We start from the raw sequence: 22,955 nt of genomic DNA, 5'->3' as shown, positions 1-22,955 counted from the left end.
CTGCAGATTGAGGTCCAGTCAGGACTAAGAGGCCTCCAAGGGTCCTGGTCATTGTCTATGTTAGGCAGGTGAATGGTTTTATTAAATTGCTACTCACCACTCTTGACACAGGAATATTAGAAATACCTCCAAGAACATATGGATCTAGTTTTTTTTCTGTCTTAAGATGTGGAAAGAGTACATATATTAGAGTCGAATCCCAGATGTCTCCAACAGCTGTGTGATCTTGGGCAAGTCACTAACTTCCCTGTCCCTCAGGGCCTCCCAAGTAACATAACACTGACCGAGAAAAAGGAAGGCCCAGAAAAGACCTGAGAGCGGGTAGTTCCAGGCCCTGTCATTAATTGAGTCCAAACTCCACCTCTGCCATTTACTACCTTGGACAGGTTACTGGTCTCTGCGTGTAGGTTTGTTCATGTGTAAAATGATGACAAAGTACAAAGTCGACAGGGCGGTTGTGAAGATTAAATGAGATGACACCTCAAGCTTTATCATAAAGCCAAAGCTCATGGTGAGGCTCCATGGCCATTAGTCGTGTTGCTTTTACCATCGCAGGGCGCCTATGAAAGAGAGGGCACTTTGGACAGTATCTTCGGACCAGATGAGCTGGCGGGGGCGAGTTTTTCTGACTTTCTGACCTCCAGGAGGGGTGGGGATGGTGTTTGGCGGCTGTGGCTGTCCTACCACCTCCGGTGCGCCAGAGGGCACCCGCCATCGCCGCGGAGGGCTGGGGCGGGAACGGGGCGGACGGCGAGGCCGGGCCTGGCGTGGCGGGAGCGGGGGCTGGCCAAGTGCAAGGGCCTGGCGAGTCAAGTCTAGCCCACGAGCGGGGCCAATGCGGGTAGGTGGCCACCGCCCGCCCCGCGCGAAATTCGGTCGCAGACCCAGCCCGGCCGGCTCGGGCCCCAGCTGCCCAGCACGCGGGGTTGGGGCGGCGCCCATCCCAGAGCAAAACCGAAAGCCCAGCCCCGCGTGACCTGACCGTCCGGAGGTTGTAAGAGGGTGGCCTGCGAGAGACGGGGGGACGGGGGCACAGGGTGGAGGGGAGTCGGGGTATTCCCTGGAGAACCGGGCTTTCATTTCGGAAAGGGGTCACGCACGTGGTGCCGCCGGCGGGCTTGGAGTTAGGGACCCCGGCCGGGCTTTCTCTGCTGGGCGGGCACGTGGGGCGGGACTTGGGGGCCGGGCTAAGGATTCGGGGCGCGGCGTCTTGGACGAGCTGGGCGGGGATCGCTGCTGGGTTGTGATACTTTGGCTCGAGCGCCGGAGCTTTCTGCAGATTGAGGTCCGGTCAGGCTGGGTCTCTCCGTGGAGCTAGGGGAGGCAGCAGTCTGAGCCTGGGAGCGGTCCCTTTCGTGGTCGGGGTGGAAGTCCCTGGAGCCTCTGAGCGCCCCCTCCCCTAGGTGGCCATGAACGGCTGGGCCAGCAAAGAGGCGGTGCAGGCTGCGGCCCGGGAACTCCTCAAGTTCGTGAACCGGAGCCCCTCTCCTTTCCACGGTCAGTGCCCAGGGCAGCGGAGGAGAGGGCGCTGGTGTGCCCCTACCGGCTTGCATCGCTGTGAGCAAGGTCTTTCCCTACAGTTGTGGCCGAGTGTCGCAGCCGTCTCCTCCAGGCTGGCTTCCATGAACTCAAGGAGACGGAGAGCTGGGACCTGAAGCCCGAGAGCAAGGTACCAGGGATGGGGTAGGGGCAAATGGCAGGTCCTTAGGCCGGGGCTCAAAGTCCTGTATGCCAGCAGGCCGGCTCATCCGATTCAAAACCTCCCCTCCCCCACCCCCAGTACTTCCTGACCAGGAACTCCTCCACCATCATCGCCTTTGCTGTGGGAGGCCAGTATGTTCCTGGCAATGGTTTCAGCCTCATTGGTGCCCACACGGACAGCCCCTGCCTTCGGGTAAGCACCTAGGGCTGTGCTGAGCTGGGAGGGGCAGGGAACAGGGCAGAAGAGCCAGGAGGTACGAGGTACATTTCCGGGGCGCTGTTCCCTGGAGCAGGGCCTCTGCCACACGTTGGGCCCTGCTCTGTCCTGAGTATTCGTTCTGTGACTTAGCCTGTGAACAGTCGTTCTCATCTCCAAATCACGCCTCGCAGCCTTCCCTGACTTCCTGTCCCCCATCTTCACACTCAGGTGAAGCGGCGATCTCGCCGCAGCCAGGTGGGCTTCCATCAGGTTGGTGTGGAGACCTATGGTGGTGGCATCTGGAGCACCTGGTTTGACCGTGACCTGACCTTGGCTGGACGCGTCATTGTCAAGGTAGTAACAGGGAGGGAACCTGGGAGGTTCTCACCTTCAACTGCCTGAAGATTGACTCACCTTCCTTCAGGGAACCTGTGGACAGCCCCCCGGGGGGAGGGGCTTGGGGTGGTCCAGGTCAGAGGACCACCTTGGTTAGTTTGTGTGAAGCAGGGGCTGTAACGGACTGTGGTTGGGAGGCAGCCTGGGCTGACCAGGCCTGGTTGGCCACAGTGCCCTACCTCAGACCGGCTGGAGCAGCGGCTGGTGCATGTGGACCGGCCCATTCTTCGCATCCCACACCTGGCCATCCATCTGCAGCGAAATGTCAATGAGAACTTTGGGCCCAACACGGAGACGCACTTGTGAGACTGGGCAAGGGCTGTGGTGACTGGGAGGGATGGGGTGTGGCACCAGCTGATGGAAGGAGCCCCAGTGGGCCCTGGGAGAGTACTACCTAATGGTAGCCACCCTCAGGTTCTATTCTTGGGACCCAGGTGATGTCCAAGGGCCCTCACTACTCTGCCATTGAGGAAGGGGGGGGGACTAGAAGTTGAAGGGCCAGGGCACTCCATCAGGAGATGTCTGAGCTGAGGTGTGCCCCGCCCTGCTGTGCCCTCTAGGCCTCCTCACAGCCCCTCCTCATGTGTCTCTCCACAGAGTCCCCATCCTTGCCACAGCCGTCCAGGAGGAGCTGGAGAAGGAGAATGCTGAGCCAGGGGCTTTCAATGCTGCAGTAAGACAGTCCCCTGCTCACCGGGGAGGGACCGATCCCCTGAGAACGGGAGAGGAGGGAAGAGCAGACCCTCCTAGCATCCTCTTCACTGCAGGATGACCGGCACCACTCGGTCCTCGTGTCCCTTCTCTGTGGCCATCTGGGGCTGAGCCCTGAGGACATCTTGGAGATGGAGCTCTGCCTTGCAGACACCCAGCCTGCGGTGAGGAACGGCTGCCGATCTCATGGCGGGGGAACCTCAGGGATCCCAGCCTGTCCCAGAGTGCCCCCTAGGCACTCATCGACTCGGCCAGTCCCCCAGTTACTCTCATTTCTGTTCTTCCCAGAAGACACCACCTACCTCTTTGTCAAAAAAAATGGTAGTTTCCCACACTAGACCTGCCTCCGGACTTTCTGGTGTGGGGTTTGGGAATCCGTTTTTCCAAGATTCCCTAGGAGTTTCTACCACAGGTGGCCCTGTCCTCTGTGACCCACACTGGCTCTGAACCTCTGAGGGCAAGAGGCCTCGATGTACCCACTCTTTTTCCGGAGTCTGCCCTCGCGTCCCTCCCAGTTGCTGACCATAGGGCATTGCTAAGGCTTTGGATGTTCGATCCTCTTTGAACGTGCACTAAGTTTCTGTATGTTGGCTGGTCTCTTTATTTATTTCCTTAGCTTTTCTTGTGACCATTCAGATTCTCTCTTTTCCTGTCCCATAGGAACTTGTCAGGAACTACAGGCCTGCAACCTCCCCTCCCTCTGCCCCAGCCCAGCCCAGCCCATTCTCCACTCAGCCCTGCACAGCAGTATCAGAGTCCTAAGCCAGAGGTCAGGGAGTGGTTGCACAAGGAACCAAAGAGGTAGCTCAAGCTCAGGCCCTTGAGAGCAGGGAAACGCAGGTGAGTTGGGATGAGGGTTTAAAGGTCAGGCTGACTGTCCTGTCTTCCTAGGTGCTGGGTGGTGCTTATGAGGAGTTCATCTTTGCCCCTCGACTGGACAATCTGCACAGCTGCTTCTGTGCCCTGCAGGTGAGCTGGGGCACCCCCAGGGGGCACACAGCTCCTGGAGAGGTGGAATAATGGGGTGGGGGGATCGTCTGAAGCCCCAACAGTTGTGAGATAGCTGTAGCCCCCACCCTTCCCAGTCTGCTGGTGCTGGTGGGCCATGGGGAGGGGCCTAAATGCTGCAGCCTCTTGGCTCCATCCTTACACTGATCTGGAGGCTGGGGCTGCAGTGGGGAAGGCTGAGAGGTTTGGGGCACCACAGTGTCTTATCCTAACCCTGCTCCTGCTGCCTCTTTTCTAAGTTAACTCTGCTTCCAGGGAAAGGCCTTAGCCCATCAGGCAGTCTCACCCACCTCTCCCTGCTCCTCTCCCATCCCCCTACCTCAGGCTTAAGCCCACCCAGCCTTCTCTCTGTGCCTGGCGGTCTCTTCCTCCTCACCACCTTGGTATTCCCACCATTTCTCCTCTTACCCCTGCCCCTCCCTCTGCCCTTTTCACACCTCTTCTTCCCTCCCATCCTGTTCTTAGAGACAGACTTTGGGCTGTCACTGAGGCCAGAGCTAGGCCTAGGACACCTACTCACTTCTGCCACCAGCCAGCCAGTCATGTCACCCTGATGGAACCACAGTCACTCCCGTGGACCTCGGTCTCTTCGCTGAGGCCAATCAGTTTGCATGATCTGTGTGGTTCTTTGGACTTTATGAGATTCTCAGCCCTTCCCCTCTGTCCTACACACCTGCTTGTCTTTTGCATGGGAAGGTGTGGGAGAAGAACCCCAAAGGGTGGCTTCTCGCATCTCAGGGTTCCACACCACCCTCTCCCAGGCAGTGCCCTCAGGTGGGTGGGGATGGGCACCTCCGAGGTGTTGGTGGGCCGAGTTACAGAAGCGGGAGGGGTGAGGATGATGCTGTTGATCCCCCCTCAAACCAGGCCTTGATCGAATCCTGCGCGGCCCCTGCCTCCCTGGCTGCTGATCCCCATGTGCGCATGATTGCCCTCTACGACAATGAAGAGGTAGGCGGAGAGCTCTGAGCGGGGGAGGGGGCCCTCTGGGGAGTCTTCCATGGCCATCCCTTGCCAGGTGCCCACTGAGCCAGCAGGGGAGACGCTGCCTATATTCCCTTAGCACTTGGTCCCCTCTGGGTCAGCCTTTATCTGCCTCTAGTGTGACCATACCTCCCAATTTCTCTGTGCCCTTTCATCCTCAAAGCCCCAGGGCAGCACATGGTGGGTCCTCATGCCTGCTGGTGCTGGGCTGCTGTCTCAGACACTGTAACAGAACTGGAACAGCTGGGTGGTTCTCTCTCATGTAACCGCACAGGTCAGACTTAGCAGTTCGGGACAGGTCTCTGCCATCCTGAACACAGGGCTTCCAGCTCAGGACCCAGGGTGGCTGTTCCAGCTCATGCCATCACGTCTGTACTGAGTAGGAAGGGAGGAAAGGGCATGGGGGAGTGCTGCCCAGCCTTTAAAGGGCATGACCCAAAGACGGCATTTGTCACTGCCTACATTCCACAGAACTGAGCACGGCCACATGTAGCTTCAGGGAAACTAGGAATGCCACCTCACCTTGGCACGTCATGTGCTTAGCGATAGCTTGGAGGTCCTGTTATAGGAGATGCCATGGACAGAGTCTGTCACATGCATAAAAGAAGATTCATCCTTGTGGTGGGGCACTGTTCTGAGCCCTGGTTACCAGGGTCGGGAGAAGGAAGGGGGCCGTGCAGGGAGCCCACTAGAAAGTGCTGTTTCTGCCCCAGAGATGACTGAGGTTTAGTTTGACCCCAGCCCACCATCAGGCTTTTGGTGACACAGGGTTGGGGAAGTTGCTAATAACATCCTACATACCTCACCCAGTGACTCAGTGGGGTCCTGGGCCAGTGTGGGCCTTGGGCCCCTCTCCCTGGCCTCCAGCCCAGACCCCCCGAGCCAGGTCTCTGCTGTTGGCAGGTGGGGTCTGAAAGCGCCCAAGGGGCACAGTCACTGCTGACGGAGCTGGTGCTGCGGCGGATCTCGGCCTCGCCCCAGCACCTGACGGCCTTCGAGGAAGCCATACCCAAGTCCTACATGATCAGCGCAGACATGGCCCATGCCGTGCACCCCAACTACCTGTGAGTGTACTGTGCCGGGCATGCAGTCTTCACATAGCTGGAGAGCCCTGGCTTCTTCCCCCTTCCCCTAATTCCCCCTTCCTCTTGACTGCTCCAAGGCTGAGCTTGGCCAAAGTCACATAATGCCTGAGCTCTGTCTGCGAACTTATTTCCATCTATCGCTAGAGGCTGCCTAGAACACTGTTTGGCATGACTCAGGTGCTGCCGGGCTGGTGGGAAAGCATGCTGTGATCCACTAGTGATGTCTGCTGTGGAAGAGGTGGGTGTTGACAGGCCCGGCTCCTGTTTGCCATCTCTTGCCCTTAAACTGTCTCTTACAGGGACAAGCATGAGGAGAACCACCGGCCCTTATTCCACAAGGTGAGGTGCCCCTATTTCTTTCTCAGAACTTGTCAGCTTGGCTGTTTCTGGGCCTCATGGCTGCCTCACCGTTGATACCTGGTTTCCCTCTCCCCAGGGCCCTGTGATCAAGGTGAACAACAAGCAGCGCTATGCCTCCAATGCCGTTTCAGAGGCCCTGATCCGCAGGGTGGCCAACAATGTCGGGGTGCCCCTGCAGGTGAGAGCTGGCACTGCCTCGGAAGGGAGCAGAGGGGCACAAGCAGATGGGCCCCGAATGAGTGGGGACCATGGTAGACAGTATTTAGTGGAGAGGGTCCCAGTAGAGTGAGGAGAACAGGGGTTTGGGATATAGGCAGAGCTGGAATCCATGCTGATTCTGCCGTGGTACTAGCCCTGTGACCTCGGACTAGTCTTCTAATTTCTTGGAGTCTCAGTTTCTACACCTGTAAAATGGGGCTGAGGACGATGCCTATTCTGCTGGATTTCTCTGAGGATTAAAGGTACAGTGTGCTTATGGCACATGGTGAGTTAGTCCTGCCCTTTTCTCATCCAGCACTCCCACCTCCCCTGTGTCTCTCTTACACACCCTGGGGGCTTCCATAAGGGAACTTCAGGGCTGAGGGGCTTGGAACTCTTAACTGTTCGTTTTCACTCTTCCCTTGGCAATGGCCCATCTAGTCATAGGTGTAGGTGTAGACACAGGCATACTTCGGAGATATTGTGGGTTCGGTTCTAGACTTCCACAATAAAGTGAATGTCACAATAAAGCTATTCACATGAAGTTTTTGGTTTCCCAAAAATAGACTGTATTGCAGTCCATTAAGTGTACTATAGCATTATGACTAAAAGTAATGTATAGCTTGGCTGATGTGGCTCAGTGGTTGAGCGCCTACCTATGAAGCAGGAGATTACAGGTCAGGGCACGAGTCCGGATTCTGGGCTTGGTCCCTAGTAGGGGGCATGCAGGAGGCAGCTGACCATTTATTCTCTCTCATCATTGATGTTTCTGTGTCTCTCTCCATTCCTCCCTGAAATCAATAAAAATATATTTAAAGTAATAATAATAATGTATACACATTAATTTAAAATACTGCCTGATGGCGTGGTGTGGCTTTGTCTCTTTCCCTCTGTACTTTATTGCTGGCCATGACTGGGTAGTTCAGTTGGTTAGAGCATTGTCCCTATACACCAAGGTTGTGGGTTTGATCTCTGGTAAGGACACATATAAGAATCAACCAATGAATGCATAAATAAGTGGAACAACAAAGTGATGTTTCTCTCTCCCCCTCCACTCCTCTCTCCCCTCCTCTCTCTCTAAAAAAATCAATCAGCTGAAACCGGTTTGGCTCAGTGGATAGAGCGTCGGCCTGCGGACTGAAAGGTCCCAGGTTCGATTCCGGTCAAGGGCATGTACCTGGGTTGTGGGCACATCCCCAGTAGGAGATGTGCAGGAGGCAGCTGATCGATGTTTCTAACTCTCTATCTCTCTCCCTTCCTCTCTGTAAAAAATCAATAAAATATATTAAAGAAATCAATCAATAAATTAAAAAATACTTCATTGCTAAAAACATGTTAATTATCATCTGGACCTTCACGAGTTGTAATCCTTTTTCCTGGTGGACGGTCTTACTTCCATGTTGATGACTGCTGACTAATCAGGTGGTGGTTGGTGAAGGTTGTGGTGACTGGCAATTTCTTAAAATAAAACAACAGTGAAGTTTTTGCTGCATCAATTGACTTGTCCTTTCACAAATGATTGCTCGGTAGCATGCAATGCTGTTTGATAGCATCTTACCCACAGTATAACTTCTTTAAAAAATGTAGTCAGTCCTCTCAAACCTGCAGCTGCTTTAGCAACCAGATTTATGTTATATTCTAAATCATTTGTGGTCATTTCAACAATCTTCACAGCAACTTCACCAGTAGTAAATTTCATCTCAAGAAACCACTTCATTTGCTCACCCTTAGAGTTGCATTAAAATCTTACAAGATTGCAGCAACTCAGTCACATGTTCAGGCTCCACTGACAATTCTAGTTCTCTTGTTACTTCCACCACATCTGTAGTTACTTCCTTCACTGAAGTTGAATGCCTTAAAGTCATCTGTGAGGGTTGGAATCAACTTCTCCCAAACTGTTAATGTCGATACTATGACCATTTCCCCGTGAATTGTGAATGTTCTATAATGGTGAACCCTTTCTCTTAGTTTTCAATTGCTTTGCCAGATCCATGAGAAGAATCATTTTGTAAGGCAACTATAGGCTTATAAAATGCATTTCTTTAATAATACTTGAAAGTCAGAATTACTCCTCGATCCGTGGGCTCCAGAATGGATGTTGTGTTAGCAGGCGTGAAAGCATGAATCTCTTTGTATGTCCCCATTAGAGTTGTTGGGTGACCAAGTGCATTGTCAATAAGTAATAATTTGAAGGTTGAGGCGGAGGAACCATTGTCCACTGCCGCCACTCCAGCCTGTTCCACGAGGTCCATGTGGGCCCCCCCCTCAGCCATGATGATCCCCAGCTTGCAGAACAGCCACTAGGAGGATTTCTCCAGGCCCTGGAAGCTGATGGCAACCAAGACCCACATCATGAAGTCGGTGGCCCTGGAGAAGTTTAGCTGACGAATTGCATATGCCATCTCTCCCCAAAATGGTGTTTGGAGACAATGTTTTAAGAATCCGGCATGGCTTTGGGATTGAGTTCAGTGCCACAGATGCCGAAAGTAGCCTGTGTGGAAGAGTGGCGGGAAAGCAGGATGGAGGGTGAACACTCCACAGTTATTAAACCATACAAGTGGGCCTATACAGCAGATTAGAAGGAGCATTCCTTGGAGAGCCACTCAAGTTAAAGGTTGTGCCTACAACGGATGTTATAGATACGGAGGAATGGAAAGCCAGAACACAGATTGGCTTGAAGAAGTTCTGTTTGAGGATGAGCTTCATGATCATGGAATTTCAAGCCTAAGTATGAAAATTAGAGGAAGGCCTTCCAGCTTTTTTTGCTATTGTAATTTTTCTTGATAATTGATGGAGTGCTTATCAGAATGAATGACATGAGACTACCACGAGGCTAACAAAAGATGTTACAAGTACATATGTCACAAGAGAGCAAAATTGCATGTTTCACCTTTCCTCTTCATGGAACCTAGTGAAATGTCACAGTATTTACCGATCAGGGAGGAGTTTGTGAGAAGCTACTATTTCCAGAAAGAATTGATCATAACCCCGTAGACTCGAAAGAAAATGCAGCTGTGGAATAGAATGTGATGCACCGTATGCTCACCGTGGGACCTGATGAAGACGGGTGTTTTTTTGAGAATTAATTGCCTTGTCTATGTGCCGATTTTCTGTAACCTCAAAGGAAAAAAAGAGATAGTTGCAGGTCAGTTCCACCAACTGCTGTTTGTACTGTCTGTCTTCGAATTCATAATCAGATTTATGTTCCTGGAGTTACCAATGGCATATTTCACAGAATTAGAACCACGAGAGACCCTGAAGAGCCACAGCAGTCTTGAGAAAGAACAACGTTGGAGGAATCACACTACCTGATATCCTTCCACTTTTAATGCCTGTGTATTTTGACATGGCTAAAGTTTTCTTGCTTTTTGGCACTACAACAAACTACAGGCTCATCTTGTTCATTTCTCTCCCCAGACTTGGTAGCATTTAATAGATAATGATATCGGAGCCCATGGTCTGGCACCAGGAGTGTTCATTGTTATTGGGAGGGCATAGCTAGAAGTGTCAAAATTCATAATATATGTATTTTGAAAATCTTGAGGTAATACTGTAAATCTTAAAAAATAAGAATAGTTATTACTTAATTTGATTTTATAATTGTTTTTCCCTTATACTGAAGTCTTGATATCTAACATGATTTTATTATATAGTTTTTTCCAAGGATATAAAGAAAATAGTTTAAAAATGTCAATAGCAAAACTACGGAGTGGTTTTTCTTTGTGTGTTATATGGGGCTGAGTATGTGTTAAGCAAGAGAGTGGCATAAAGGATACTTTTTTCCTTTAATTCCCCTGCCTGCCATCTAATGTTGGTTTTGTGATTTTAGCTGGTCACATCCACCCTCCGAGGGGGTAGAAGTAAACCATCTGCCAGGCCCCTTTCAGCCCTGAAGTTGTAAGGTGACTTCCTCATTGGCCTTAATGAGCACAGACTACATGTTACTCAAAAATCTCTTCACCTCTCCCCAGGATATCATGGTCCGGAATGACTCTCCCTGTGGGACCACCATTGGGCCTATCTTGGCTGCTCGGCTGGGGCTGCGTGTACTGGATTTAGGCAGCCCTCAACTGGCCATGCACTCCATCCGGGAGACAGCCTGCACCACAGGAGTGCTCCAGACCATCACCCTCTTCAAGGTGACTCCCCTCCCACCCATCACCATCGGGCTGGCTCCTTCCCCCTCTAGTGCCTGGATTGGTTGCTGGGGCAACATCACCATCACTGAGTGGCTGGCCTAGGTGATGGGGCTGGTTGTCTTGGTTCTACCATGTAGAGAAAGAAGGGTCCCTATTATTCTCAAGACTTGTGCCTTGATCAGCCCCCAGGGGATAATGAGGGGACAGAGAAGGGATCAGGGGTAAGACTGCAGCACTTGTAAGTGGGTGAAACAACTATGCTTCTCTTGCTGGAGCCCAAGTTGGTGGGAGGTGAGTGGTGGGGCACCCCCATCTGGTCTCTACTGATTGCAAATTCCATGTTGTCTCCCATTTAGGGCTTTTTTGAGCTGTACCCTTCTCTGAGCCGTAACCTCTTAGTGGATTGAGGCCTCTTGGAAAGACTTCTCTTGCACTTGGAGAAGGGAAGTTCTCAGCTGAGTTGAAGCTAGAATATTAAAGTGGATTTTTCACTTAAACTCATTCTGTTGTGTTTATTTGGTGATTGGAGGGGTGGAGTTTGGCCAGGCTTAAACCTCTGGAACCAGAACGGGAGGTTGGGATGCAAGTAGAGGAGACCACAACTCCTGGGAGCTGATTTCCAATCTCTTTTCTTCCTGAAGCTCATGCCTGAAGTGTGTGAAAGGTGGGCGGGCCCACAATGGGAAGGTCATTTCTCCCATCCTCAGTCCTCCCTCAGTGCTCTTCCCTACTTCCATTCCCACAATAGTCCTGAAGCCCAGCTTAGCCCTCAGGTCTCAGCGTTGAGCAGTAGCCAGCCCCCCACTTAAAAGGGGAAAACACTGAAAGCATTCCCCCTGAGATGAGAAACGAGACAAGGCTGTCTGCTCTCACCACTTTTATTTATTTATTTTTTTATTGATTTCAGAGAGGAAAGGAGAGGGAGAGAGAGAGAGAAACATCAATGATAAGAGAAAGTCATTGATCCGCTGCCTCCTGCACACCCCTTACAGGGGATCAAGCCTGCAACCCAGGCATGTGCCCTGGACCAGAATTGAACCCAGGACCTTTCAGTCTGCAGGCCGACGCTCTATCTACTGAGCCAACCAGCTAGGGCTGCTCTCGCCACTTTTAGTTAACATTATACTGGCGTTTCTATCCAGGGCAATTAGACAAGAAAAAGGCACTACTAACATGAGAAAATATAACAAATTACTTTTGCAAACCATGCAAAAAATATTGGATCATGTGAACACATTGCTAGGGCTTCTACCAGGGCCTTGGAAGAAGTCTGTGAAGATGAGGACCCTTGAACTTAAAGACTTGTTAGCTTCAAAGTACATCCTACTCTGAACTGTAGTGTAATGTTATTACACAATAGAAAACTATACAGCAATGAAGATGAATAGGATATAACTACATTCAGCAATATGGGTGAATCTTTAAAATGCAATATTGAACAAAAGTCAAACACAAAATAATACACATTCTACTGAGTGAATGGAATAGTGTCTCCCAAAAATTCATGTCTACCTAGAATTTTAGAATGTCCTAATTTGGAAATAGAGTCTTTCAGATGTAATGAGTTAAGTATCTTGAGATTAAATCATGCTGGATTTAGGGTGGGCCTAAATCCAATGATTATCCTAACTAATAATAGACAAACATGGTAATTGACTGTACTTTTGCTATGCCTCCCATTGGCTAATCAGTGCAATATGCAAATTAACCACCAACAAAGATGGTGGTTAATTTGCATACTTAGGCGCAAAGCAGTGGAGCGAAGACTGAAGGTGGCTCCGGCCAGAGCGAAGGCCTGGGTCCCGGGTGCCGGAGGAAAACCGGTGCCAGCAGCCAGGGGAAGGGAAGGCCTCTTGCACGAATCTTTTTGTGCAACAGGCCTCTAGTTGTCTTTAGAAGAGAAAGGAAAGGGAGATTTAGAGGCACAGAAGAGGGCCATGTGAAGATGGAGGCAGTAATTGGACTGAAGCTGCCACAGGCCAAGGAATGCCAGGATCCCCAGGAGCTGGAAGAGGCAGAGAGGGACCCTCCAGAGAACCCTTGGCAGGAGCATGGCTCAGCCAACACCTTGATTTCAGACTTCTGGCCCCAGAACTGAGAAAATGCGTTTCTGTTGTTTTAAACCATCAAGTTTGTGGTAGTTTGTTGTGGCGGCCCCAGGAAGCTAGCACGCTATATAATTACATTCCTGAACACTGGTCTTTACCAATGCGTGCTTATGTTGTACAACAGCAAAGAAGGACGTTACGCCCACAAAGAGAGGAGGGTGATTAACTTTGGGAGGAAGGAGAGAGAGGGCTGTAATCTGGAAGGGACGAGGGGGTGTTTGGGGTACTGGCAGTGTTCTGTTGCCTGCAGAGTATCACATGGTTGTTCACACTAATAATCTGTTGAGCTGCACCTTTATATTTTATCCACTTGTTTATCTGCATTACTTTTCACAATCATGAGGTAAACACTTTTTTTAAGGGAAAAAGAAAAAAGCATAAAGGCTTCCAAACGCAAAAGTGAAGCATTCTAAATTGAAAGAGGAGTTGCTTCTAAAATGATTGGATTGTTAGAAGTAAAGAAATGCCCCCTTCTTGCCTAATAAACCCAGAAGGTCCGGATTGGCCCTGGACGGAGACTAGATGAGAGTTTCAATGGGTCTCTCCAGGAAAATCCCCTTCCCCTGGCTCATCTCTCTCTGGTTCCCCCAGAGGGCGCTGCTCTCCACTAAACTCAGCTTCCAGGGCCTAGAGTAAGCCCTTTGCTTAGTGCACAGCTCAAGGAAGACTGAAATGTTCAAACGAAAATTAACCAATAAGGAAGCCTTGACAAAGGAGAGCCAAATGCAGAGAGAATCATGAATCTACCCATTCTGGATTCCTCCACAGCACATAGCAGGTGACATTTCTAAGCTTGCATGTATGTGCCAACACACATTTATGCACACACACACATACACATGTACATGCTCATGCACACATATTCATATATACAGGTATTCATATATACCACAAATTTATATATACACACAAACACACACATATACTAGTACACAGGCACAAAAACACTACCCCACACATATACCTGCATGTACATACTGCACGTGGTACCCGTCTCCTTTCACCTGACAGGTCAAAGGGGTCGCTGCCTCAGAAGCCCAGCTCCCCTGCCAAAGCCGCTTCTCCCACAGTAGGGTGCTGAGGGGGGAGGGGCTTTCTCTCATTTTTAAATTTTCTTTATTTTTTATAATTACTGTTATCTATAATAGTTATAGAGATAATGATTTTTCCATTTACAGTGGAAAATCTTCCTTTTAAAATAATATTTCTTGAATTTAAAAAAAATGAATCAATTTAAAAAATAAGCCAATAATAGTACTAGTACAATGATACAAAGATAAGCCAAAAATCATATTGGTGGTTCCTAAATAACTGGTTTTGGGAAAGCTGTGTTAAGCTATAATGCTTCCATTTTGTCAAATTAAATTTATTTGTGATTTTTCAATAACTGTATTGAGATATAATTGCCCATTTAATGGTTTTTAGCATATTTATGGAGTTGTGCAACCATCACCACAATTGATTTTATTACATTTATCATTATCCCAAAGAAACCCATACTCTTCAGCATCACACCCATTCCTCCTTCCCCCTTACCTCCCCCAGCCCTAAGAAAATAGCAATTTACTTTCTGTCTTGTTGAATTTGCCTATCCTGTACATTTCACATTTCATATCTTTTGTGACTGGCTTCTTGCTTAGCTTAATGTTGTCAAGGCTCATCCATGTTGGAGCATGTATCAGCACTTCACTTCTTTTTATTAATGAATAGTATTCTATTGTATAGCTATATCACATTCATTCATCAGTTGATGAACATTTGGTTTGTTTCTACTTTTTTGGCTGTAATGAATAATGCTGCTATGAACATTTGTATAGAAGTTTGGTGTGGACATGTTTTCATTTATGTTGTGTGGATACCTATAATATAGAGATAATGCTCGGTCATATGGTAACTCTATGTTTAACTTTTTTTTTTTAATCCTCACCCAAGGTTATTTTTCCACAGATTTTTAGAGAGTGGAAGAAAGAAGGAAAGAAACCAATTAATTGGTTGCCTCCTGCATGTGTGCCGGCCAGGGTCCAGGCTGGAGAGGGGCCTGCAACTGAGGTATGTGCCCTTGACTAGATTCAAACCTGGAACCCTTCAGTCCACAGCTTTATCCACTGAGCCAAACCGGCTAGGGCTGTTTAACCTTTTGATGAACTACCAAACTGTTCTCCATAGCTGCCACCAACCGTTTATAAGGGTTCCAGTTCCTCTACATTCTCACCAGCACCTGTTACCATGTCTTTTTTATTCTAGCCATCATAGTGGGTGAGAAGTGGTATCTCACCCTGATTTTGATTTGTTTTTCCCTGATGGCTATAGAATTTAGCATCTTTTCATGTGCTTATTGGCCACCTGAGTATCTCCTTTGGAGAAATGTCTGTTCAGATCCTTTCCCTTTTAAAACTGGGTTATTTGTCTTTTTATTGGGGTTGCCACCTTTTTGCACCTTTGTTAGGGTCTGCTTGTGAACTGGAGAGGGAGAAAGATTCAGGATAGGAAAAAACAGACACAAACAAACCTGGATTCTCTCCCACCCTACCCCATCTACCTGGATTGAGGAGGGTCTGTATAGTAGCAAGGTCATTTCCTGAATTGTGTAGGCTTTCAGGAAAAGAACCTGGACTCTCCAGCCCTCACTGTCTGACACCCAGCTCCATGCTTCATCCTTCCAAGGATCCTAGAACTCCTTCCAACTCTCCTCCCAGGAAGCAGCTAAACTTCTTCCTCAGCCCTAGCCTGTCCACCTGTCCATTTAATTTTTGTAGCCATCTGAGGCTCTGCTCTCCTGTCTGTCCATAGGCTGCCGCTTTGCCAGAAGTCTCTACTCTTACCTGAAAGTCTATGCCAAGGGAGAGTGAGATCCAGAGGATGCAACTGGGGCCTTTTGAAGGCTTTTGTCAAACGTCCCTGCTAATGCCATTCTCATGCCCTTAGAGGGACAGAGCCAAGTGGGAGTGCAGCTGGTCAGACCCCTCCAAGAAGTCATCGCCCCAGTCTTCCAATCCTGGCAGGTTGCTCCAGCAGCTTGTGCCTCAAGATCAAACCTGAATTGCTGGAGGAGAGAGGCTGGGCCTGTCAGATATAGGGGTAGAGAGGGAATCCCCACCTCGACATTAAAAGCTCCTTCCCCAAACTTTTCTGCCTGAGCTTTCTCATCATGCCCACCTCTGGACCCTTACCTCCCCGGACCCTGGGCGAGACAGGGGTGCTGGCCTCCCAGTGTCACAGGGAAGCTGTTCACACTGGGTCTCTAGAGAAGCACAGTATCTGGAAGAGACAGCATCCATCTCCTTGGGACTGGTCCAACCCACTGGTGCTATCTGAGCGCTCCAGAGCCAAGAATAATGGGTCCCCAGTCAGAACCCCTCCTCACCCCCACCTATGCCAGACTCTGAATTGGGCAGCGGGCAGCTCGGTGTATGGCAATGGAAGACATGAAAGGCGGGGTGGAGCGTGGGAGGTGGGTTCCTCAGAAAAATGTGTCTGACTCTAAAATCAGTTTCATGGTCGCAGGGTTCAGAAGTTTTGAGTTCAAATTGCTACTACTATTACTAATAGTGTCTAATGTGCAAGTAATACCTTAGTGTTTTAGCACTCTTTCCATCCTCAGCCTCACTTAAGAAACAACAGCATTATTATTAAATTCCCATTTGATCACTTACTATATGCCACGCACTGTGCTAAGAAAGTTACATGCATTATCTCCTTTAATCCTCTCACCAATCCTTTGAGGTTAGTCATTTCATGGATGAGAAAACTGAAGCTTGGCAAATTTAATTACGTTTCCCAGGGTCACAGAGCTAGTAAGAGCAGGGATTCAAATGCTGAGGTGGGCAGAATGCAAACTTCTGTGCCCTAGCCAGTCTCTGATCCCTCCAATGACCTATGATCCCTGTGCACTTTGGGGAAAGCAACTTCTGGTTTTTGGGGTGGGCTACTCAGACTCTCCCAAGTGTCAACTCTCAATCCTTTCAACCTGCAGGACTGTTCTAGAAGGATGATATCACTCAACATGTGAAGACCAGAAGACACCCAGGCTCTATGAGACCAGCATGAGGAATGGGCAAGCAGCCTTCACCACGAAAACCACTGGGCTGAGGTGTGTGAGGCCTGTGGTCTGGAAGACAGAGCAACTGGGAAGAGCATGAATGTTAGGGGTACAGGTAGGAGCTCTGGGAAGTCCAGTGAATTGCATGAAGAGAGCACCTGAAGCACCTGTCTGACTTTAGCAAGAAACAATCTCATGCTCCATGAGTGATATCTGCAAAGGAAGGGATTAGGAAGTATGTCTGCTACTTGCTGTCCCCATCTTTGTCTTCTAGGGGCAAGCATGAAGAGAAACTTTAACTATTGTTCCCTAAGATGAGATTCTTTCAGGAATTTTGAAATCCTTTATTTGGGCTCTCTCTCTCTCTCTCTCTCTCTCTCTCTCTCTCTCTCTCTCTCCCTCCCTCTCTCTCTCTTAAATATTTTTATTGATTTCAGAGAGGAAGGGAGAGGGAGAGAGAGGTAGGCCTGTTTGGGGCTATTGAGTTGTCCAGCAGGGGTCTGGTGATACCTTGGACTAAGATCATGGCAGCATCACTGGGAAGCTCCTAGCTGGGCTCCATCCAAAGGCAGCCGGCATCTGAAAGGTGCTTTAGCCCCTCACTCCTTTGAAAGAAATTAGTCTCCACCCCTGTCACCATGGCAGCTGGGCCTCCTTAGCTTGGATTGGTTGCCAGACCAATGTTGGTCCTGTGTCTGATGTCAGGATGGGAACTGGTTGCCATGGTTCTGTCAAATACGCAAATAAGGAACTGCCATTCTTCTTCAGGCTCAGGGGACAGACCAGGCCTGTCTGATGGAAAATCCCAGGAAGGAGACAGGATTAGAGGTCGGGATCAGGGAAGCGCCTACAGAATCTACTTCAGACTTTTACAAGTTCCTGAATCACTCGTCTCAAGGCTTATTTAGACCAAGACTGCTATTGAAACTTTTTTTTAATTTTGTGGGGGAGGGATGGGGAAGAGAGTGGCAACCCTGCCTCAGTGCATTCATTGAAAATCCCTTGTTGCTCCCCATTTTAGGATGTCCTTGAGCTATTTCCTACTTTGACTCACAACCTTGTAGCTGATTAAGGACTTGGGGGGGAGCGGAGGAAGGGTGGAGAGAAACGATCAATCCCCCACACTTTCCCTCATCTTCTCAAGAAGGGCAATTTCAGGCTGACCCAAATCTGGATTATTAAAGCCAATTCTCAGTTAAACTTTTTCTAGACTTTTCTGGAGGCAAGATGGACAGGGTTTGGACATGACCAGAGTCAGGTGAGACAGGAAGTTTGGGGTGTGGTGTTCCGAGAGCACAGCCGCTGGTTTCAGATCCCTTCCTCCCACAGATCATTTCGAAAGCAGTGAAAAGCGAGGTGAACTCACAGCTGGAATGACAGCCATCCCCACCCACAGCTTTCAAATGTGTCTTGGTTTTCTTCCATTTGTAGAAGGAAATCCCTCCAGACCCCAGGTCAGGCAGGCCTGGGACCTTACTCTGCTTTTTGATGGTCACTGTGTCCCCTGAGCATTATGGTCCCCGACAGAGCAGTCATGTCAGCCCTGACCCCAAGAAACCACACAAAGAATTCTGCAGCCGGGGAGAACCAAGATGGCAGCGATATAGGCAGACGTGTCCCAGGTCGTGTCCCGGAGCAAATGGAACGAGCAGCTGAAGCTAGTAACACTCACACCGAATTGGCGAAATTGCTCAGCTGGTGAGAGGGTTTACAGCCGGGAAGAGCAGAACTCCCCTGGTAAGGTAAAAAAAAAACCAGGGATTTGGGCAGGAAAGTTTGCCAGACCTCTGAGCCCAGAGAGTCGGAGGGAGACCGCGTGGCAGACAGCCGAGTCCCTTGGGACAGGCACAGCCCCTGACGGGGGGGGGGGGGGAACCGCGGGATTCCTGGCGCCGCCAGGGAAATTGAGAGCTGGGTTCTGTGATCACGGAGGACTGAGCCTAAAGGGGGCAGCCTGAAGAGCTGACCTGACCATGCAGTCCCGGTAAGAGAAGAAGCTTACAGAAACCAAGCCTTCCCCGTTTCCGCGGCCAGCATTTGTTTGTTTGTTTTCACTGAATCCTGTTCATGGGACATTTCGGATACAGACACTCACCTGTGCTGAAGAGAGGGAGAGTGTGCTGGGGAGTGGAATCTGGGGAGAGACTGGGGAAAGAGGGGGAGCCGGGAGAGGTGGTAGTGAATTGAGTGCTGAGACACCCCAGAGTCCGGGACTGGGGCAGCCACCCGCTCCTGAGAGGGAGTCTCCTCCCCCCAGCCCCCAGGCAAGGAGCACAGCCACACCCAGATCCCACCGTGTACGAGATCAAGGATTAAGATAACCTGATCAGTCCCTGGGAGTTAACAGGGTCTGGCCTATAGGGGGATTTTCAATCCCAGCAACAACATAGCGCCGGTAACTAACTATTACGCAGTCAGCTCTGGGCAGTGAACTTCCACTGGACAGAGAGGCCCTATAGCCTCAGAGGCCAACCCCAGAACACTGCCACCCAGAGGCTGACCCACAAACTGACTCTTTGCTAAACACAAAATAAGGCAGTCTGGGAAATAAATGCGGCATGCTTTAAAATAAGGACTGTGGTTTACAACACAGAGGAACAGTATATCGCAGGGAAACTCAACACTCTCCTGAATACCTGGAAGGTCTAAGGCGAGCCACACTGAAGAATAGAAGAAACGAAGGACCTTCACTACTGCAATTTTTTTTCTTTTTTCACTTTTTAACTAAGAAACCAATTTTTTTTTCATTCTTTTTTTTTCTGTTCTTTTTTTTTCTCTTTCTTTTCTTCTTTTTCCATCACCTGATTTTACCCTTTTAATTACTACCTTCTTATTTTTAACCAGTATTATTACTGCTACCATTTTACCATTTTTTAAAGTGCCATTTTATTTTTTCTTTATTTTATTTTGGGATTAGTGTTCACCATTCTATTTTCATCGTTATATTATTGGTTGTTTCTAGTTTGCATTCATATCCAGGGAGCTGTTGCTGGAATTTGTTGGGATTAATGGCTGTTCTATAGGAGTATTCTCCTCATATAAAAAGTCTCTTCCCTCTTCCACTTCATTCTCTCTTTTCGCTCTTTTTTTTTTTTTTCTTTTCTTTTCTCGCTTTTATTTTCCCCCTTCCTTTTTCCCAATTTCATTTTTGCACTCCCTTTTTTTTTGGTCCCTACTTTTCTTTTCCTTTTTCTCTTTTATCTTTTTCTCTTCCTTCTTCCTTATCCCCTAATTCTCTTAATTCAGGTGGTCACCTTTAATTGGGGTTATTAATATCGTGAATATATTTGTGTATAGTGCCTGGTACGTGGTGCCTTGTTGTGTTGTATTTTGTGCCTTTAAATCAACGCAGCAGATCCAAGCAACAGCAACCTCCTGAGCACCTCATCCTCTGCTGAGGAACAGCAGCTGTACGTGAAACCTCGCCCCACCAGCCGGAAGAGCCACCACAGCTGTGAACAGCACCCACCAGAGGAGCTGCTGCCAACTGAAGAGCAGCTGCTACCACAACCGCCCGAAGAGCAACCACAGACCAAGGAATCACTGCCACCAAGGGAGCAACCACTGAACAACTCAACGTCTAGATATGTCAGTGAGATCAAACATGGGTAGACAAAGAAACCCCCAAAGGAAAGAGAAGGAGGACTCTCCAGAAAAGCAGCTAAGTAATACAGAGGCATGCAACATGACAGATAAAGAATTCAGAATAAGGATCCTAGAGTGCATAAACCGGATGGAGGAAAAAATCGACAACCTCTGCAAGAAGCAAGAAGAAACAGATGAAAAAATCGATAACATATGGAAGAAGCTAGAAGAAACAGATGAAAAAATCAACAACCTAAGTAAGACCCAAGAAGAAATGAAGAGTGATATAGCTGCAATGAAAAACTCCATTGAAAGTATCAACAGTAGACTAGGAGAAGCGGAGGACCGAATAAGTGAATTAGAAGACAAGGAAGCAAAACACACCCAAAATGTACTGCAATTGGAGAAAAAAATTAAAAGACAGGAGGAGAGCCTAAGGGAGCTTTGGGACAACATGAAACGAAACAACATACGAATAATAGGAGTACCAGAACAACAGAAAGATGAACAAGGATTAGAAAACCTACTCGAAGAAATAATATCAGAAAACTTTCCTGAGGTGGGGAAGAAAAAAGTCACACAAGCCCAGAGAGTCCCAAACAAGGTGAACCCGAAAAGACCCACACCAAGACACATCATAATCACCATGGCAAATGTTCAGGACAAAGAGAGAATCTTACAGGCTGCAAGAGAGAGACGGAAAGTTACATACAAGGGATCTCCCATTAGATTGTCAAATGACTTCTCAACAGAAACACATCAGGCCAGAAAAGAATGGACTGAAATTTACAAAGTGATGCAAAGCAAAGGACTGAATCCAAGAATACTCTATCCAGCAAGGCTATCATTCAAACTTGAAGGGGAAATAAGAAGCTTCACAGACAAAAAAAGACTAAGGGAGTTTGTCACCACCAAGCCAGCAATGCAAGGAATGCTAAAGGGACTGGTATAAAAAGAAGAAATAAAAAGCTCAGAAAGAAAACAGCCACACACACACACAAAAAGAAATGGCTACAAACAAGTACCTTTCAATAATAACTTTAAACGTAAACGGACTAAATGCTCCAACCAAAAGACATCGAGTGGCTGAATGGATAAAAAAACATGACCCATACATCTGCTGTCTACAAGAAACCCACCTCATTAGAAGGGACTCACACAGACTGAAAGTGAAAGGATGGAAAAATATCTTTCAGGCAAATGGAAAGGAAAAGAAAGCTGGGGTAGCAATACTTATATCGGACAAAATAGACCTCAAAGTGAAGGCCTTAACAAGAGATAAGGAAGGCCACTTCATAATACTAAAGGGATCAATACAACAAGAAGATATAACCCTGGTAAACATATATGCACCCAATGTAGGAGCACCCAAATTCATAAAAAAACTCCTGGAAAATATCAAAGGAGAGATCGACAACAATACAATCATAGTAGGGGACTTTAATACACCATTGACAGCACTGGATAAGTCCTATAGACAAACAATCAGCAAAGATACAGCAATCCTAAATGACTCACTAGATCAGATGGACTTAATAGACATCTTCAGAACACTTCACCCCAAAGCCAGAGAATATACGTTCTTCTCAGGTGCTCATGGGACATATTCAAAAATAGACCACATATTGGGTCACAAGCAAAGTATCCCCAAATTCAAGAAGATTGAAATCATAAAAAGCGTCTTCGCAGACCACGATGGCATAATATTAGAAATAAACTACAATAAAAACAACCCAAAATACTCAAACACCTGGAAGCTGAATAGCATGCTATTAAATATTGATTGGGTTACCAATGAGATCAAAGAAGAAATTAAAAACATCCTGGAAACTAATGACAATGAAAACACAACAATCCAAAACCTATGGGACACATTGAAAGCAGTCCTGAGAGGGAAGTTTATAGCTCTACAGGCCTATCTCAAAAAACAAGAAAAAATGGTAGTAAATCATCTAACTCTACAGCTCAAAGAATTAGAAAGAGAGCAACAAGAAAACCCCAGAGTGAGCAGAAGGAAGGAGATAATAAAGATTAGAGCAGAAATAAATGACATAGAGACCAAAAAAACAATACAGAAAATCAATGAAACCAAGAGCTGGTTCTTTGAAAGGATAAACAAGATTGACAAACCTCTAGCCAGACTCACCAAGAAGCAGAGAGAGAGGACCCAAATAAATAAAATCAGAAACGATAGAGGCGAAATAACAACAGACCCCACAGAAATACAAATGATTGTTAAAAAATACTATGGACAGCTTTACTCCAACAAACTAGACAACCTGGAGGAAATGGACAAATTCCTAGAAAAATACAGCATTCCAAAACTCAATCAGGAAGAATCTAAAAATCTCAACAGGCCAATAACTATGGAAGAAATTGAAGCAGTCATCAAAAAGCTTCCATCAAACAAAAGCCCAGGACCAGACGGCTTCACAGGGGAGT

The 22,955-nt window shown here is 48.2% G+C and overlaps 1 protein-coding gene and 1 pseudogene across 2 annotated transcripts; both read left to right on the top strand.

Moving 5' to 3' along the window:
* Window positions 1-698: 698 nt before the first annotated feature.
* Window positions 699-11,278, top strand: DNPEP (aspartyl aminopeptidase). Of its 2 annotated transcripts, none has more exons than XM_059703248.1 (15): window positions 699-841; window positions 1,404-1,497; window positions 1,581-1,669; window positions 1,781-1,894; window positions 2,129-2,254; window positions 2,468-2,598; window positions 2,894-2,969; window positions 3,064-3,171; window positions 3,899-3,976; window positions 4,883-4,966; window positions 5,903-6,063; window positions 6,384-6,423; window positions 6,521-6,622; window positions 10,614-10,781; window positions 11,138-11,278. In XM_059703248.1, the coding sequence occupies exons 1-15, from the start codon at window positions 836-838 to the stop codon at window positions 11,186-11,188; spliced, it is 1,428 nt and encodes a 475-aa protein (XP_059559231.1). In that variant the 5' UTR covers window positions 699-835; the 3' UTR covers window positions 11,189-11,278. The 2 variants fall into 2 exon arrangements, with proteins under 2 accessions (XP_059559231.1, XP_059559234.1); XM_059703251.1 differs by lacking the exon at window positions 699-841 and adding an exon at window positions 867-991.
* On the top strand, window positions 7,935-10,607 carry LOC132238266 (TIP41-like protein; annotated as a pseudogene).
* Window positions 11,279-22,955: the final 11,677 nt, after the last annotated feature.

Source organism: Myotis daubentonii, chromosome 7 (assembly GCF_963259705.1).
Source record: "Myotis daubentonii chromosome 7, mMyoDau2.1, whole genome shotgun sequence".
Taxonomy (NCBI): Eukaryota; Metazoa; Chordata; class Mammalia; order Chiroptera; family Vespertilionidae; genus Myotis; species Myotis daubentonii.
The sequence above is the reverse complement of the archived record's forward strand: the minus strand, read 5'-3'. Positions and strand labels throughout refer to the sequence as shown.